We start from the raw sequence: 18,343 nt of genomic DNA, 5'->3' as shown, positions 1-18,343 counted from the left end.
GTATAAAAGCAGTAAGATTCGAAGTGAAGACTGATTTTTTTGTAATTTTTTGCTTCACATATAGACTGCTGAGCCATTTATGTCGCCTTTCTTCATTTTTTGGGAAGCTTTAACAATAGTACAATATTTTGAGAATCCATCACATATATTTTGTCTCATTACAAGAATTCATAGTTGTTTGATTTACGAAAATGTTATTATTAGCTAACCTGTGGAACGATATATTGCAACCACCATTGGATTCACTTTTACAAGCAACGCAACACTTTTTCACCATTTTAATAGTTTAAATTGATTTAATACAAAAAAATATAAACAAAATTTTGAATTCTGATTACGCGCCAAGAATGTTCAGGGTTACCGCTAGAAAAAAATAATGTATGTTGTTTATGTTTTAAGAATAAATACGAATTAATTAATGCAATTGTTATTAATTTGTTGACTTACAATTGTTAAAATAAGATAAAAATATAAGTGATTCAATTGTTTTTTTGGGAAGACAAAACTGTTGATCATAACATTTTTTTATGCTGGCAAGGTGTTAGAACGAGACACACGGCCTCCGTTCTAACTATCCCTCTCGGCTCGGATTTGCCTCTGTGTATTATGCAACCAATTACGTTGGAGTAGAATTCATTTTCGTAAATACTTATTTTGAGAGTGCGCAATCTTGTTTAGTATATTACATCTATGTGTCTGTGTCACACACCGAGTACATTTGTATATAATCTGTTACCTGTGTATTGTGCTGTGCGAAGTGTCATTCTGTTGGGAAGAATATATTTAAAAATTTGTTAATCATTATTTTGAACTCATGTTAGCGACGTTAAAAAAGGCATTAAAATGGAATTCAACAAAATCTCCTTCAGAAAACAAAGACACCCAAAAATCCCTCTTATTCGCAGCTTTTATTGGCTTACTTGAAGATGTCTTATTTTGGAGAAAAATGTGGATGTCTTTGTCTTTTATGTTCATTCTAAATATAATATTCTTGTAAGTATCAATATCCTTTAAGTATTTAGTCTTTTTAATACAATAAATGTGAAATTATTTTTTTAATATTCCTTTCATCATTCTGTTTGTTATCAGTGTAAGTGTTCATCAACAAGTGAACCTTTTAGAGTTTTTTTTGGGTTCCTGTACTGCAGCAGTAGCTATTGATGCATTCGAAAGTTGGTTGAAACACAAACACAGAACTTCATGCCTCAAACGGTTAGGTGGCCATGGAAATCAACTATATTCAGTAGGAATGCAGATCAAACTATGGTTTCGAAACAGATGGAATGACTTTTTGTATTTAAGAGAAACCAATCACACTAAAGTGAGTATGATACATGAATTGCATTTTATATCTTAATCCTTTAATTGTGTTTGTATTTACACATCTCTGACAATGGCAAAATTACACAAGTATTGTACTTCTTTCATCAGTATAGCATTGAATAGATATTATATTATAATGATAGGTATTATTATATAGTTATAGTTATATTATAGTTATAGTAACAAATCATACTATGCTAATGAAGCTAACATCCTCATCAGAAAACACAATGGGTTGAGAAAGTTATTCGATTGGTATTCTTTTCCTATTATATTACTCAATAATGATATGTGTTTATAGAGTGTATTCATTCAAAAATAAGTTTTAAAATATTACAAAATGATTATGTAGCAATGGGCTTTCAAATCTCAACTACAAATTTAAGGTAATCTAGCAGGTACAGCGTGACCAAATGTGCTATTGCTGTTTTAATTTTCTTGTGTTTGTGTTTTTAAGATATCTATGGAATCTTTCAAACATGAGTCAGACTTGTACTTGGCTGGTTTCTTATTCTAGGCTGTGGCGTAGCTGCAAAACGCATTTATGTTTTCATCATCTCAGCCATAGGACTTCCACTGCTGAACATAGGCCTCCCCCTTAGATCTCCACAGATACCTGTTGGAGGCGACCTGCATCCAGCGTCTTCCGGCTACCTTGTTTTACTTAACACAATTATATTTTTCTGTTCCAGGCTTTCCTATTAATCAACATGAACTTGATATTGGTTTTTCTCACTGGCAAATATATTAGTGGCTATGTTCTAACATACCTATTGCTCATGTTTATATGTGTTTTCTACAAGTTGATATTACCCTTATTAAAATTATGTAAAAATATGAAGCAAGACTTAGGTAAAGTTTATTGAAATTATTTTTGTGTATAATATTCTAATTTATAATAATACTGCACATTATTATTTTTTCTTTCAGAATCTGACTGTGAATTGGAAGGTTTTATTCCAGACATATCTGAAGTTGATATTAACTTATTATCTATTGAACCTGACCCAGTCCCAAATATGGATGAAAAACAAATTTATGGTAATTCCTTTTATGTTTTACTTGGAGGTGACCCCTGCTCTCCCACAAGAAATTATTTAACTTTTACTGTCTTGAGAAATGAATTTGCAGCTATGGAATACATTTTAAAAGCGGCAGTGTAAGATGTTTGTAATGTAATGAGGCATTATGATAACAAAACAAATCATTGTCATTCCATCTACCTCTATGTTAATGTTATCTATAATATAAAAATATGCAAAAAATCAGAGTGCATATACATTATTTTAAAATTATTATTAAAAAAAATGATTAATTATTAAAATTATTGTTTTTAATAGATTACTGGAAACCTGTTGATGTTCCCCTGGCTGAGTGCAGTGACAGCTCTGAAAATAGCAGCTCATTAGTTACAAATTTTTCAATAGAAAAACTCCAAACCCTTGAAAAGGATGTTGATTCTTCAGATACCAGTGAAGATGAATATATACCTCTAGGCAAGTTCTATGAGTGATTAATATGTACATGTCTATGGAGAAAATGAAAAGTAAATGTAAGATACTCCTTAGCAACATTTCAGCATGTTGTGTTCTTTAAAAACTGCCTTCTATTTTGATCTTATTAACATATACTTTGTTTACATGGTTAATTTATTGTTAATATATCTGTATCTTTTATTATTTTAGATCAACAAAAGCCACAAGCCAAAGTGCAGTCAACTTTACAAGTGGTAAAACCAGCAAGTACCTGGAGCAGCTCTGCATATAATGCATTCTGGAATATTACAGGAGCTGTGGCAAACATGATCCAAACAGAATCCAGTGAGACTAAAAGGAATCGATTATCCAGTATAGACTCATCTGATGGTTTTGAAATGATTGACCAAAATGATTTAACTTAACTAATTTAATTTTAACAGGGAAAATAACCATTTTCATAAGCAGTTATTTATTTAAGTTTATGTTGAAATCTTAATTATAATTCAAACATTACAGGACATATTTTCTAACTTAGACATCATTTCTTGATGTTGTCTTTTTAAAGCCTTCAAACGTACTGTATTGAGTGTGTTTCTTGCTACAAGACCTTCTAGCATAGGCCTGGACATCTGAAAAAAATAATAGAATTTAGTGTTTTAATGTGTCCACTACTTCCCGTGACTGCATAAAAAATAGCCTATGTCTTTCTTTGTTACATCAGCTATTTGCCAGTGAAAATTACCTCAAAATCTGTCCAGCAATTTGAAAGATTTACTGGCACAAACAGACAAAAATTACCAACATCTTTCAGTATGTGACACAGCCAACAAGTTGAAATAGCTGACTTGTTGACCGCAATGTTCACACTATATGAAGACTAGTAATAGAAAGGAGCTGAAAAAGACTACACTGTAATCGCTCAATTATTTAATTAGAAATCTATACAAGCGATTGGTTGGCTATTTTAACCAGTTGGCTGAAACATATCTAGCACTCCACTTTTTATATATATTTGTAGAGTAGTTTTGAGTCATCTTGAAAATTGTGATTATATTTATTGTTTTGTTTATTTACACAACCATAAATATTTTTTGAGTGTTGATTATTGCTGCATTAATGTAAACTAAAAATCTTAACATTATATAAACAAAGACAGCCCCTTCTAGGTGTAGGTCCTCTCTATTTTTAATATTATTTTCTTGTATACAGTCTTTGATAGTTTAATCAGTATGTACATAAATTATCATTATTGTATCACCATTACCTTGTCCACTATGTGCCCAATTGCAATAGTTCTAACTGCTGCATTATGTTGTTTGTTTATTATATCATCGTTTTCATTGGGTCCAGCTTCATTATTGTATGATTCATCTTCTTCCTCTTTTAATATGGCAGGTAATTGAGTTAAAGTCTAAAAAACAATTGACATTACCAAAGATTCTAAACATGTATTGTAAAAGCCTAGAATGTTATTCCCAACTTTTCCTGAAGTATTGTTGAAGTGAATTATTTTAATAATATGTGCTTAAGGGTGATTGTTGTCTTTAACATTCAAAAGTAATCATGATCTGTTCACTTACCTCAAAATTGTTTAACAATAAAGAGTCATTACTATTGATTATTTCCATTTCAATTTCTTTTCTGCTCTGACTTGAACCATCATTTATAGATTGAAAACAAGTTATTTGAATCTAAAAGTAAACAAGAATTAAGTAATTTTTGATGATAATGTTATCATGCATTTATTGACGTTGTTAGTATTTATTTATTACCGATGGGGCCTTAGTTGTTTGGTCCGTAAGAAAAACTGCAAAGATGATTCCAACAAAGCTTGAGTCCATTCTCTGATACATAGATTGAGTAGCAAGATCTGAAATAATGTGAAACAGCATTACAAGTTTTCTTTTACATATATTTTTGAGTAATATCTTAATTGCATCTTACAATATATACAACTTAATTGTATGGAGACAAAGGTCAATAATTCATATCACAAATCAATGATTAACTTGCTCAAACAGGTATAGTCCTTCTTAGGTATACAAAAAATATATCATGCAATCCATTTAGTATATGCTTAAAATAATAACTTATAGTTACATAGAACTGAATAAATACTTTTTATTTATGGAGACTTTTTTTCAATTGAAAATATATTAATGAAACAGCTTTCATCAAAACAAATTAATGAAAGCTGGAAGTTAAATTATTTAAAAATTATAAGCAGGGTTCCAACCATTTTCTTATAATTGAAAACTACTTATTACCACATGTGGACACCCCAACACTAAGAAAGGTATCATCATCATGCACCTCATGGTCAGAGGGTCATCTAGAGGCATATATTACGATTATAGTTGACTTACCGACATGTGAAGGCCATACAGTAATATGAGGATGGGAATGGTACCACCCAACAACTCTAAGTGGTCTATTTACTTCAGTGGCTAATTCTTCTGCTCTCAATGTTGCTTGGACCAGTTGCTCTTCAGATATCTCAACACGGTCAGGTTTCTTATCCAAACGACGTAATATTACAGAAGAAACTATTGAGACCAAAGAACCATTACTATGAACCTGTTGAGCGAAATTAGGAATAAAGTTTATTGAAATTAAGAATTCACCAATTTATTTACGTTTTTCTGTATACCTCTCCAATAAGAAGGCCCATTATCTCTTCTTTTTCAGTAGAAAGTGCATGTTGAACACAGACCAATGCAACGTCCGAAGAAAGAAGGACTTTATTTAACATGGTAATGATAATTCTCTAAAGCTAGCTAGCTAACAGGGCAGATGACTATAGAACTTAGTTGGAATTGTGATTAAGACTTTTATCTAAAACAATACAAAAAGTGTTAAAGAAATAAACTAACTTTTCACTTCTAACAATAACACAATAATAAATGACATTGTCATTTGAAGAATTTTTTTTTTTTTTTAATTTTTAATGGCATGGCGTTCTAGCCTTTGTGCCAAATCTTCATTTTGATATATATATATATATATATTTTCCTTTGTTTATTTATTATCATATCTTCTGTTTTTCTCATATTTTTCCAATTGTATTTTTAATATATTTATATAGCGGCATAAAGCAGTCTTTTCTTTGCAGCAATACGTTAAGGCGGCGGGATTCAATATTTGTTGACATTTCATCATTTATGTCACAAAGCTCGCTTGCAAGTATTAGCCTTTGGAAGTTATATTCTTCACAAGTAAATATAATATGTTCTGGTGTTCCTGGAAACTTTCGACAAGCAGTGCATGTCGCATCTTCAATTATGTTGAATCTACTCAAATGAGCGGGTGCGGTGTTATGCCCAAACCTGAGTCTGTTCAGTGTTGTAATGAAGTCTCTACTCGCAATCTTTAGCTGATAATACCAGGGTTTTCTAGGTAAGTCCGTTTGTATGCTTCCATACCATTTTCCTTTCTGTTCTTGGTCTTTTTTCCAAAATCTTCTCCATACTTCATTTATATCCTTATTGATGTCAGTATAACAATCAGTAAAAGGAGTCTTAACCACAATACTTATATCTATTGAATTAGTTCCATTATATGCAGCTTTATCAGCAATTTCATTTCCACTAATGCCTCTATGCGAAGGAATCCACATAAAAAACACTTCTTTTCCTATACTACTTAGACTATTTATAAGAGTTTTAATTTTAAAAGCAAGTAATTTGATTTAAAGTTAATATTTAAACCTTTTAAACTATTAATTAAGCTTAGAGAATCAGTAAGGATTAAGAAATATTTACATTTTTCTAAAGACTTAATGTGCTTTAACGCTTCTAAAACTGCATATGCCTCAGCAGTAAATATACTAGAACTATTATCTAACACAAAACTTTGTACAAAATTAATCTGAGGGTCATAAACAGCACTATGAACATGAGACTCTCCTTTGCTCCCATCAGTATATATTTTATAATATTCTCTATTGTGATCTAAAAAATTAAGAAGGTCTTGATTGGTGCAAACTGAAGCATCAATAGATCTCGGTAGTTGGAATAAAATATGAAATTGTGTTGAATAGCATGGCCATAAAGAATCAGAAAATACTTTACTAAAGTTGTTTTTTATTCTCAGGAGTATTTGGGAAAGTTCTGGATATTGATGGCAAAGAAGATCCTCACCGGTTATCTCAGGAGCACTAGATTGAACAGGGTAAGGCAAAATTTTCTTCATTACTAGTTGATTGTCAGAGGATAATAATTTTAAACAAAAGCGTTGAGCTAAAAGTAATTCAAGTGATAATGGCATTATTGCTGTTTCTACTTCCATAGCTCTAATAGGTGTAGAACACATAGCACCTGATATGATCCTAAGACCCTTATTTTGTATTACATCTAATCTATCTACAAACTTACTGTTAATATTAATATAAGCAAGGCAACTATAGTCAAAGTGACTTCGCACAATAGATTTGTACAAAATTGTAAGGGTTTTAGGGTCTGCACCCCATGAAACACCGGCTAAACATCGCAGTATGTTGAGACCCTTTAGGGAATTTTGGGCAATGTATCTTAAATGATACTCGAAAGAAAGTTTCTTATCTACAATTATGCCTAAAGACTTATATCTATCTGGTTGAGGAATAATTTCATTGTTAAATGTTATATTAGTTCTAGGTGAATCCTGGCCAAAAACTATAACTCTACTTTTAGAAGTATTAATTTTGAGGTCCAAATTATTATAATATATATGTAATTTCGATAGAGCATCATTTAAGGTACATGCGGCTTGTTCTAAATGTCTATTTTTACAGTAAAAAATAAGATCATCTGCAAATTGCAGTATATTTACATCAGGATTATTTACATATTTTTAACTGCCTCGTTGGTCTAGCTGTCGCAAGTGCGGCTGCTGAGCACGAGGTCTCGGGTTCGATTCCCGAGTCGGGCCGAAATCGCTTTGTGGGTTTTAGAAGACTTTCACAAAGCAGCCCGGAGCCTGGAAGCTGGTGATTGATACACCCGTGCATCGGAGAGCACGTAAATGTCGGTCCTGCGCCTGATCTCTCTCCGGTCGTGTCGTATTACCGTCCCATCGGGCTATGAGAGTTAAGGAATAGTGAGTGCACCTGTGTCTGCGCAAATGCTCGTGCACTATAATATGTCCTGCGTAGTTGGCTAATCTCCTTACATGAGAACAGCCGCTGTAGCCGATAATCGGCTAGGAGGACATCATTTACATATTTACAAATTTCACTACAGTAAAGATTAAAAAGTAAAGGGGATAATACTGCCCCTTGCATTGTGCCTTTTGACGCAGTTCTAGGTCCATGAATAATATTATTATGTCTAACATATAGAGTTCTATTATTTAAAAAATTAAAGATCCATTTACATATAAGACCAGGTATACCAAGTTTTGATAGACTTTTAACTAAAATTCCTGGTTGTACACTATCAAAGGCTCCTTGAACATCTAAAAACACACATATTACACTTGACTTACTAATTTTCGCATGTTTCAGATCGGAGACAAGTGAAACAAAGCTGTCTGCACAACTTCGCCCTCGTCTGAAGCCATATTGAACATTTGGCAGTATGCCATTGTGTTCAACAAACCAGTCAAGCCGAGTTTTTATCATGTTCTCAAATATTTTACCTAGACAAGAAGATAATGAAATAGGTCGATAGGAATTAGCATTATCAGGAGGCTTATCTGTCTTTAAAATAGGTATTACACATTGAGTTTTCCAAGACTCAGGAATAATCTGTTCAATCCATAAGTTATTAAGAATGTCTAAGAAAAGCTTTTGGACTGACTGATGAAGTTTTTTAATTAAAATATAAGGAAAACCATCTAATCCAGGAGTTGTATCTTTACGTGAATTTAAAGATGCAGAAAATTCCTGAAATGAAAACTTTTCTAAGAGAAATTTCGTATTTTCATTATCGTTATGAATATTGAAATATTTTTCTAAGTTAGGGACCTCTAAGCCCTTATCTGACAATTTATCTAAAAAGGAATTAATGAATGTATCAGAATATGACTTATTATTAATCTTTCTACTGTGTTTAAACATTTTAATTTGATTCCAAATTTTGCTAATGGGAGTTGTCCTATTGAAACTATTACATAAATTATTCCATCCATTTTTCCTTTCCTCAGCAATTGTCTTTTCTTTACTGCATCTAACCTCTTGTAATTAATGAAATTTTCAATAGCAGGATTCTTCCTATAATATTTTAGTGCCTCATAGGAATTAATAACACTTTGTTTACACTTATCATTCCACCATGGTACAGGAAGTTTACTTTTATAATTAGATGTTCGAACAAACTTAGGAATGCATGTATCTTTTAACAAGTTAAGTTTATCACAGAAAAGATTATATACTTGTAAAGGGTCTTTATCAACCATATTTACATTACTAAAAAAGTCTTTTGAAAGCTCACAATACTGCTTCCAATCTGTCTTATTATATAGATATTTTTCTGTGGGAGGATTTACTTTGTATTTATCTACACTCAGTAATATAGAAGTAATTGTTGGAAAATGGTAACTACCCATATTATTATCATAAACCGACCATTCACAAAGTGGAGCAATACAAGGACTGACAAAAGTAACATCTATAGCAGATGGATTACGATTTGGATATTGAATAGTTGTATAATTACCATCATTAAGTATACATAAATTAGAGTCATCAATAATGTCATAAAGTTGCTGTCCACGACCTTTTGTAGATACACAGCCAAAGGCAATATGATGTGCATTAAAATCACCACTAATAAAACAGGAGAAGGTAATGAATTAATTATATTTCGTAATCTGTTAATTCTAATGTGCCCACTTGTAGGAGGGGAATAAACACACAAAATGGAAAGTGTACCATGTTCTGTAGTTAACAATATAGCTATGCTTTGTAAATCTTCATAAAATTGAGTATCTAACTGTGTATACTTTAAAAAAGGGCGGATTAGTATTGCTACACCCCCATGGTTATTAATTGCATTACGGAAATGTAAATTGTATCCAGGAATATTAAATAATCTATTGTTTTTAAACCATGTTTCATTTAGAAGACAGATATCAATATTTTCATTTGCTAAAAAATCTATTAATAAGGGCTTTTTATTATATGCGCTTTGTATATTGAACTGTGCTATTCTTAACTGTGACTGTGATAAGGTGCTATTTATATCCATAAGCTTAGGAAAGGTATTTATGTAACATATCGTTAACCGTTTTACTATTAATTGGAGTCCCATCACCCTTATTGCTAATTTCAAGTATAGTGCGAATAATTGCTGAGTTTAAATCTTTATTATTTATTAATTGCTCTTTTAAATTAATTTGAGGAGCTTGTGTAGTGGGAACTACAGGTAATTTATTAATCTTAGAAGTAGAGCTACTATCTACCTTATGTGCAGATGAAGCTGCAGGTTTATTTACATTTTGTACAATTTTATTTTCAGGTGTGGTTTTAATTATATTATTATCTACAACATATTTTGTATTTTTATTTACATTTTCAGTTAAAGATGGAAAATTCTGCTCATATTTCTTTGTATCAAGAACACTTGAATAAGTAATTTTATTGCGTTTTTCTAACATTTTTTGAATTTTAATGGGACAAGATCTGGATACAGCCAAATGGGCCCCTGCAGTTGGCACAGCAGAGCTCATTAGGCTTGTCACATTCGGTGTATAAGTGCTCTCCAGCACAACAACTACAGCGTTGCTTACCATTACATACTCTAGCCGAGTGATTAAATTTAAAACAGCGGTAACATTGCTGCAGAGGCGGAACATAATCAAATACCCTATACGAGAACAGATCGTACTGTACACTGTCAGGGAGATTATTAGACAGAAAGGTCAAACTAACAGTTTGTAGAGGAACTCGCTGCTGCCCAACCTTCTTTGTAAAGCGTCGTATCGCAATAATTTCGAAGTGAGAGGAAAGCTTGGAGTATAATTCCTTGGTGGAGATATTGGTAGGTACAAAACGGATTACTCCTGTTTTCTATTTGGGCTGCCGGTATAAATGCTTTTAAATTATACTTTTTCAAAAAAACAGAGTTGGCTATGAAGTTGTTAGCCGTGTTCGCCAGTTTAAATACGACAACCACCTTATTCGCGTTGACTCTCTGCAGAGTCACCACACCCTTTATTTCCGATGTGAATATGTGGTTCAGGTAAATTGGGCTCTTGTTTCCAATTCGCTCCTTTTTATCCTGAGACTCAACATAAACTTTAAATTCAGTATTGGTTGAATGTTCTGGGTATTGCCTTATATAATTAGGCTTCAAAAAAGGAGCAAAATTACTACTTTCCTGTTGCCGCTGTTGCTGCTGCTCTGGCTCTGGATCTATTTGCCGCTTAGCCGCCTTCCTGGAATGGGGTCCATCTGGACCCCCATCCACGTCACCATCCATCTAAAGACTGCTATTCTACTATTTTACAATAGTTTTCCACAATGTTTAAGCACAAATAACAAATTAATTTAATTAAAATTTTGGAGGATACTTTTAAAAGAACCGCGCTCTTCGAGTTTCCCGCCTTTTTTTTTTCTCATTTGAAGAAATGGCAGAACTGACAACAGATTATACTGAGTAGCACAGGCTATATTTTATCCAGGAACGGCAGTAGTTTCTAAGGTGAAACCACGGGAAAACAGTTTTTATAATATACAAGACATCTTCTGCGATCAAGATGACAAGATGACTGACTGTTCATGACATAACAAAACAAATGTCAGTGAGTGAGAGTTGTCACGTCAGTCTTCCTGTCATCAGACTTTATTGACTGTCTGTCTCATTGTCTCATTACCCGAAATCTTTATTCCAATAGAGTTAAAGGCAAAATATAAACGTTTAATGTTGAAATACTATGTGTTCTACCTAATTATTTAGATCGTGCATGTGTCAACTATGTGACTGTTATAGTTTTATAGTAGTAAATATTTTTATTATTGACTAATATCTTCTTTTCAACCTGTGGATACCTTTAGTTAACACTCATCCTACATTTTGGAGATGACGACAAACTCATATGAGAAAAGCTCTACCAAAGATGGAGCTCGCCCTTATAAATGTTGCGATTACTCTAACAAAATCACATTAAATTTACAAAATTTCAAAAGAGATGGAAGGTTTTGTGATATAGATCTAATATCAGGCTCAACCATTGTTAAGGTATGTTATAAATATTAGTCAGTGTGCTCCTAGGTAGGTCAATAATAACAATAAACTGAGTCCACAATGAGAGCTTTGCGTCATTTAAATAATTTATACCATGTTCACAATGTTTTGTTCAACTTCTATGACCACACTGGTCTCATCAATCTTGTGTCATCATAACATTAGGAACATACATATGTTGTACTACACAAGAAGAAACAATACATAAGTTACATTTTATCTGTATATTCACTTCACACAATGTTTACCACATTGTGTGAACTGGCAATTATTTTCAATACCCGTGTCTAAATGAAGTAATTTTACATTAATTGCCTGTGATATTGCCTCATTGATTGTTCTAGTTTTGTTTTTTACTTTATTTTCCATAGTCAATAAATACATTCTAATTTCAGGCTCATAGAGTGGTGCTTGCAGCCAGTTGTGCATATTTTGATGCTATGTTTAATGTTGGTTTGGAGGAAACTCAGAAAGGTTATGCTTCTCTTCCAAGTGTACCTCCTGATATTTTGCCAATGATCATTGATTTTATTTATACTGGTAAGTTTATAATTGTCATACTAATACATATTATAAGTGCTAGGATTTGCTTGTTCTTGCTAAATTCCCTGAACAAAATAATGAAACGGTACAGTAATATAACTTTCAGGTCATTGAAACCATGGCTAAGAGCTAGAAAATCATGAATATTACTGCCTGAACCCATTAAAAGTAATTCCACCAATCTATCAAAGTAAACATGAACTTGGAGTTAAATTAGAAAACTGATAAAATATTTAAACTACTTTTGTAGGTGAGATAATTATTGACAAGAGTACAGTGCAGCATTTACTGATTGCGGCTGATATGCTGCAGCTCCGGGAGCTTGTTACTGGCTGTGGAGAATTCTTGAGGAGGGAGTTGCATCCTTCAAATGCACTTGGAATATTCAGGTAATTTATAACAGAAAAAAAAAACATAAATCTGTAAGTGAGTGTGTTTGTTTGGCTTTAACTGAAAAACAGCTGAACCTATTAGGATTTATTGTGTTATGATTTAGTGTGAATAGTTCCCTCACAACTGGGCTATAAGCACAGGAAACAGCTTACATCCTATAAGGATATTAAGGTAATAATACTGTCCCTATTTACCACTCCAAATGGACAGAGTTTTTAGTGAAATCTAATAAGATGATAAAAATGATTTGGTGTGATTTGCAACAAGCATAAGTTTTTGAAAGTATAGCTTTAAACCTATTGCTTCAACTAATACAAATGAATAATACCTCTAACCGGATTTCTATTGACTTTTTTTTATAAAGCCATGCATGTTTTAGGTTTGCTGAAGCCCACAATTGTGTGGAGTTGGTAAAAGAGGCATTAGAACATGTCCAAGCGAACTGGAATACAGTGTCAAATGGTGATGAGCTGTTAGAACTGCCATTGCCTCAGTTAATTACTTTACTTTCTTCAGAGCAATTAAAAGTTGACAGTGAAGCACAGGTACATATACTATCTTTACTTATATGTTATTATTAACTTAAACATCATTTTTTGCGACTTCACAAAAAAATTACTAGACTACTAACTTAGATTAAAAATAAAAATGGCTTAGATATAGACGATGCTTTGACGTCAGAGATAGGCATTTTTGAAATTTAAAAAATCTAATAGTTTGACTGCGAACGCGATACGCATAATAACCGTGAACAACTGAGAGCGACCCTGCCGTGCCGTGCGTACATAAAATTAAGTCTATACGGCGACCAAATCCGCTAGAGAAAATAATAATCTATTATAGTGAATCTATTTTGATGTAACAATTTTCAGGTTTTATATGCAGCTCTAAGATGGTTAGAGCACGACCCAGCATGTCGTAGACGACACTGCTTTGAAGTATTGAGTCACGTAAGACTGCCACTTATCTCACCACAAGTTTTAGATCAAGCCATCAAAAATGTACAAGATCCATCTATAGCAGTAGCTCTAAAAACAGTTCGAGTTGATATGGTAAGAGTATCATAGTCATCCATTTTATTCTATTATCTCAATACATTAATTAGAATATATTTATGTAGAATTTTCAATAAGTAACTGAAAATGTAGTAAGTAGGTAGGTAGGTAATTTCACCACATAAAAAGTATTTATTTTGTTTGCTATGCTGTTGTTTCGCAATTTGCGAGATTGCGATCCAATCACTTAATATTCGGTAAAAGTGAGTGACATGGTTTCCTAAAAACGACGCATTGGGGGGACGCATTCCCGTTGGGGGACGGGAGAGGAGTATGTGGGACTCCTCGGTACAAACGTTCCCGGTATACATACCCACTAAAAAGGCCGAGCGGCACTCCGACCTCGCCTGAGTGGACTAAGAAACAGATCGATTGTGTATTCACCTCAATGAGGGTCTTCTCAATTTTTTCTGCCACAGGGTGGCGCCACGTATGCGTCTGGTCCAAACAGCTGTCAAATAGTATGGAATTGTAGGGTCCGAACTTATTGTTTATTGAAATTCTGTTATATTGGAAGTGTTATTGATTTTATTATGGACTACGGTCAGAATAAGGTTTCCGAACTAAAAATTGAGCTAAGAGAGAAGGTGCAAAAGTCACTGGTACTAAGGAAAAGCTTGTTGAAAAATTTGTTAACACAATATGATTTAGTTTTTTTTATTTACTCAACCGCAATAGTAAAACAATAATGCAGTGCTTTAATTATAAAATAAATAAAAAAAAACACTAAAATCGTTCACTATTCATAGTAAAGATAAGCACTTTGACAGTTACCTGGACCTGACGACTCGGTGCTGCCACCTCGTGGACGCCATTTTAGAAAACCCTCATTGTACATGGGGTTATTTTATTCGCGTGATTGGCCTTACTACTAATGTATGGATAATGATTTCCTGTTCTCTAGCTTATAAATTAGACAATGTATTTTGTATTTCAGAAAACTCGTCGAGGTGCTTTAGTTTCTCTACTGGTGGAGCCACGCCAACGCGCGCGGCGAATATTACTCTTAGCTGGGGGCTCATGCCGCGACAAGGCCGTACATCCGCCCTTATCAACACATTATAATCAAGATAATATCCTCTCCTCGGTGCTAAAATTCGATTTACATAAGAGGTAATTAGGTCTTTATAATTTGAGAATGTTTGTAATGTTTAAACATTGCAACAATATGTACAGAACCCAACCATACTTCCAATGACAATGGCAAGAAACAGTTGATGTTTATGTTCAATTTGAATAGTCGAAAACCTAAAATAGATTTTCTTTAGTGGATTCTGACTTACGAACAATTGCTTGGGTAATATTAGAACCAAATGTTCATCGCCGGATATAAGTATGATGATGATGATATAATGAAGGATTTCTTATTTTTTCAGAGAATGGGAAGAGCTTTCTCCCATGGGAATAGCAAGAATACAGCCAGGCGTCGCAACGTTAGGAGGACGGGTTTATGCCGTTGGAGGTGAACAAGGAAGTCAAATACTTGCCAATGGAGAAGTTTACGATCCTCAGGTACGGTAACTTTTGAGATCATTAGTTTGGGATTATTGATTTATTGTTGAAAATTCATAGCAATTTTTTACTCTGTTAACTGAACTTTTAGACTGATAAATGGTCGAATATTGCGCCAATGAAAGAAGCACGTTGTGAATTTGGACTGACTGGTTGGAATGGAAATTTATACGCTTTTGGTGGTTGGGTCGGATCCGACATGGGTTCATCAGTTGAAGTATACGATCCTGTCGCTGACGAATGGACTTTAGTGGGCAGAATGCCCGAGCCAAGGTTCGGCATGGGGGTCATTAATTTCGAAGGTAAGCAAAACAATTGCGACATTAAATATACATGATTGTATTTTATTTTATGTTCTGAATTTTAATGACCGACTGTTTTAGGACTAATATACATAGTCGGAGGATGCACTCACACATGGAGACACACCAGAGATTTGTTGTGTTACCATCCCGCGTCCCGGAAATGGCATACTCTGACACCGATGCACCACGCTCGTAGTCAAGCCGCAGCAGTCGTGCTGGACAACTACCTTTATGTGATCGGTGGCAACGCGCCGAGGCGGTCTGTTCTCACCTCGGTAGAACGCTACAGCTTTGACGAGGTAAGGTACGAGTGGAGTGAGATAAACTGGTAAAGCTGCATCATACTTCATCACACTATACTATATCTAAAATGCCTAAAAAACTATTAGTAGTGTGCTAAAGAGACCGTCAGTGAGTTTAAATCACCATATAACCCTTTCGGGTTTCCTTCTTGTAACGGCCTTATAATTCAGATAATAACGCGCCTTATAGGCTAGTTTTGATCCGCGGAGAGAAGCGGGTCCTATAGAATAGGTAAAGCGTAAGGTTGTGTCGTTGCAGGACACGTGGGAGGAGGTGGCGAGCCTGAAGGAGGCGCGCGCGGGCTGCGCGGCGGGCGCGGCGGAGGGCGTGCTGGTGGTGGCGGGCGGCGACAGCGAGAGCGGCGAGCGAGCCTTCTACCGCGCCCGCACCACGCTCGCCAGCGTCGAGCTGTACGCGCCGCGCGACGACGCCTGGCGCGCCGGCCCGCCGCTGCCGCACTCGCGCGCCGAGGCCGGCGCCGCCGTGCTCTGACACAGCCCGCGCCGCACCACGCTCGCCAGCGTCGAGCTGTACGCGCCGCGCGACGACGCCTGGCGCGCGCGGCCCGCCGCTGCCGCACTCGCGCGCCGAGGCCGGCGCCGCCGTGCTCTGACACTAGCCTGCGCCGCACCACGCTCGCCAGCGTCGAGCTGTACGCGCCGCGCGACGACGCCTGGCGCGCCGGCTGCCGCTGCCGCACTCGCGCGCCGAGGCCGGCGCCGCCGTGCTCTGACACTAGCCCGCGCCGCACCACGCTCGCCAGCGTCGAGCTGTACGCGCCGCGCGACGACGCCTGGCGCGCCGGCCCGCCGCTGCCGCACTCGCGCGCCGAGGCCGGCGCCGCCGTGCTCTGACACTAGCCCGCGCCGCACCACGCTCGCCAGCGTCGAGCTGTACGCTGCGCGACGACGCCTGGCGCGCCGGCCCGCCGCTGCCGCACTCGCGCGCCGAGGCCGGCGCCGCCGTGCTCTGACACTAGCCCGCGCCGCACCACGCTCGCCAGCGTCGAGCTGTACGCGCCGCGCGACGACGCCTGGCGCGCCGGCCCGCCGCTGCCGCACTCGCGCGCCGAGGCCGGCGCCGCCGTGCTCTGACACTAGCCCGCGCCGCACCACGCTCGCCAGCGTCGAGCTGTACGCGCCGCGCGACGACGCCTGGCGCGCCGGCCCGCCGCTGCCGCACTCGCGCGCCGAGGCCGGCGCCGCCGTGCTCTGACACTAGCCCGCGCCGCACAACGTAGCTTAAGACAAACGTACAAATAATTAAGCTGCTTTCGTGTCAAAATTCGACAGTATAGCTCCTATGCATTTTGATACTTTACATACCTATTGATGTAACGTGTATTTTAGAAGTGAAGTAATAATAATCGTCCAAATGCCCTCACAAATATTTGTACGTGCAATACGCGTACTTAACTCGAAATTATTGACCCAGTACCAATGTTAATCCATTCTACTATTGTCAAGTGGTAGGTTGTATGCGTAATTTAGATCCACTGGACCGATTATGAAAATTATCGATCAATACTTTAATCGGGTACTAAAAATTACCATGCAAAACAGCTAGTTAGGCATATAATCCATACAATAATTATTTTTTGAGTTTCGCGTATCTACAGGACCAAGTGACCGATATGATAAAATATTTCAATGTTCACACTACCGTGGTTGCTCGTTTTTTTCTGAGCGGATCGTACAGGCCGTTTGCTGTTTAGCAAACAAAAGACAGCTACCGCAAATCCGCAGATGTAACGCTATAGACTACTTTTTCATCCAGGTGCGCGAAGTAATTTCTAAAACTTGACGATAACCTTGTACGGGGCCAGAAGCCAAAATACAATTTCTAAAAATAATACCTCACTGGAGCGACAAACAAACATTGCCTCGTTTTATAGTACTGTGAAAGAAAAAACATATAGAGTAAGTGATAGTAGTAAAATACAGTTAATTTGAACTTAACGCCAATTCGTCCGTTATTTTTTCAAGATGGGCCATCTTTATTTTGAAAGTTTTTTGGTTTCTTGTAACAAAAAATCCCATCATAGCTGAAAAAAATGAATAGGTGCTATGAAAGTTTATATTCCGTTTCATTTAAATATGGTCATAATGTGGCAATGGTCACAATGCTTGAAATAGTAGTGTAGTCATAGGCATGATTCCACATAGACTTGCTGATTAAATAACACAACATTGTATGTGTTACGGCTAATTAAAAGATGGAATATAAACGGCTAATAAACTAACGGTGAGTTGCACCATTTAACTAAA

The 18,343-nt window shown here is 36.1% G+C and overlaps 4 protein-coding genes across 5 annotated transcripts in view; 3 read left to right on the top strand and 1 right to left on the bottom strand.

The window, feature by feature from the left end:
• Nucleotides 1-706: 706 nt before the first annotated feature.
• Nucleotides 707-4,419, top strand: LOC110369934 (uncharacterized). 2 transcript variants are annotated; one of them, XM_021325573.3, is made up of 6 exons: nucleotides 707-993; nucleotides 1,090-1,321; nucleotides 2,016-2,175; nucleotides 2,254-2,364; nucleotides 2,664-2,875; nucleotides 3,009-3,147. In XM_021325573.3, exons 1-5 carry the CDS (start codon nucleotides 815-817, stop codon nucleotides 2,834-2,836), a joined length of 855 nt encoding a protein of 284 aa, XP_021181248.1. In that variant the 5' UTR covers nucleotides 707-814; the 3' UTR covers nucleotides 2,837-2,875; nucleotides 3,009-3,147. The 2 variants fall into 2 exon arrangements, with proteins under 2 accessions (XP_021181248.1, XP_021181247.3); XM_021325572.3 differs by having other exon boundaries at nucleotides 708-993; nucleotides 2,664-2,819; nucleotides 3,009-4,419.
• LOC110369935 (lys-63-specific deubiquitinase BRCC36) lies at nucleotides 3,254-5,725 on the bottom strand. The gene is made up of 6 exons (XM_021325574.3): nucleotides 5,452-5,725; nucleotides 5,168-5,378; nucleotides 4,574-4,671; nucleotides 4,382-4,492; nucleotides 4,066-4,212; nucleotides 3,254-3,430 (listed from the first exon to the last, which is right to left on the bottom strand). The coding sequence occupies exons 1-6, from the start codon at nucleotides 5,551-5,553 to the stop codon at nucleotides 3,305-3,307; spliced, it is 795 nt and encodes a 264-aa protein (XP_021181249.1). The 5' UTR covers nucleotides 5,554-5,725; the 3' UTR covers nucleotides 3,254-3,304.
• A 2,129-nt stretch (nucleotides 5,726-7,854) lies between these two features.
• Nucleotides 7,855-18,343, top strand: part of Crebb (Cyclic-AMP response element binding protein B) — a 28,494-nt gene continuing 18,005 nt past the window's right edge. Inside the window, exon 1 of the mRNA XM_064036148.1 lies at nucleotides 7,855-7,869. The gene's annotated coding sequence lies outside the window, so the exon portion shown is untranslated. The remainder of the gene's footprint in view (nucleotides 7,870-18,343) is intronic.
• LOC110369920 (actin-binding protein IPP) lies at nucleotides 11,541-17,925 on the top strand. Its single transcript, XM_049839273.2, has 10 exons — nucleotides 11,541-11,959; nucleotides 12,361-12,505; nucleotides 12,759-12,897; nucleotides 13,281-13,446; nucleotides 13,774-13,953; nucleotides 14,894-15,069; nucleotides 15,333-15,468; nucleotides 15,560-15,770; nucleotides 15,852-16,072; nucleotides 16,335-17,925. Exons 1-10 carry the CDS (start codon nucleotides 11,801-11,803, stop codon nucleotides 16,566-16,568), a joined length of 1,767 nt encoding a protein of 588 aa, XP_049695230.1. The 5' UTR covers nucleotides 11,541-11,800; the 3' UTR covers nucleotides 16,569-17,925.

This window comes from Helicoverpa armigera, chromosome 9 (genome assembly GCF_030705265.1).
Source record: "Helicoverpa armigera isolate CAAS_96S chromosome 9, ASM3070526v1, whole genome shotgun sequence".
NCBI classification, from domain to species: domain Eukaryota; kingdom Metazoa; phylum Arthropoda; class Insecta; order Lepidoptera; family Noctuidae; genus Helicoverpa; species Helicoverpa armigera.
Note: the sequence above shows the minus strand (reverse complement) of the source record. Positions and strands in the feature narration are given on the sequence as shown.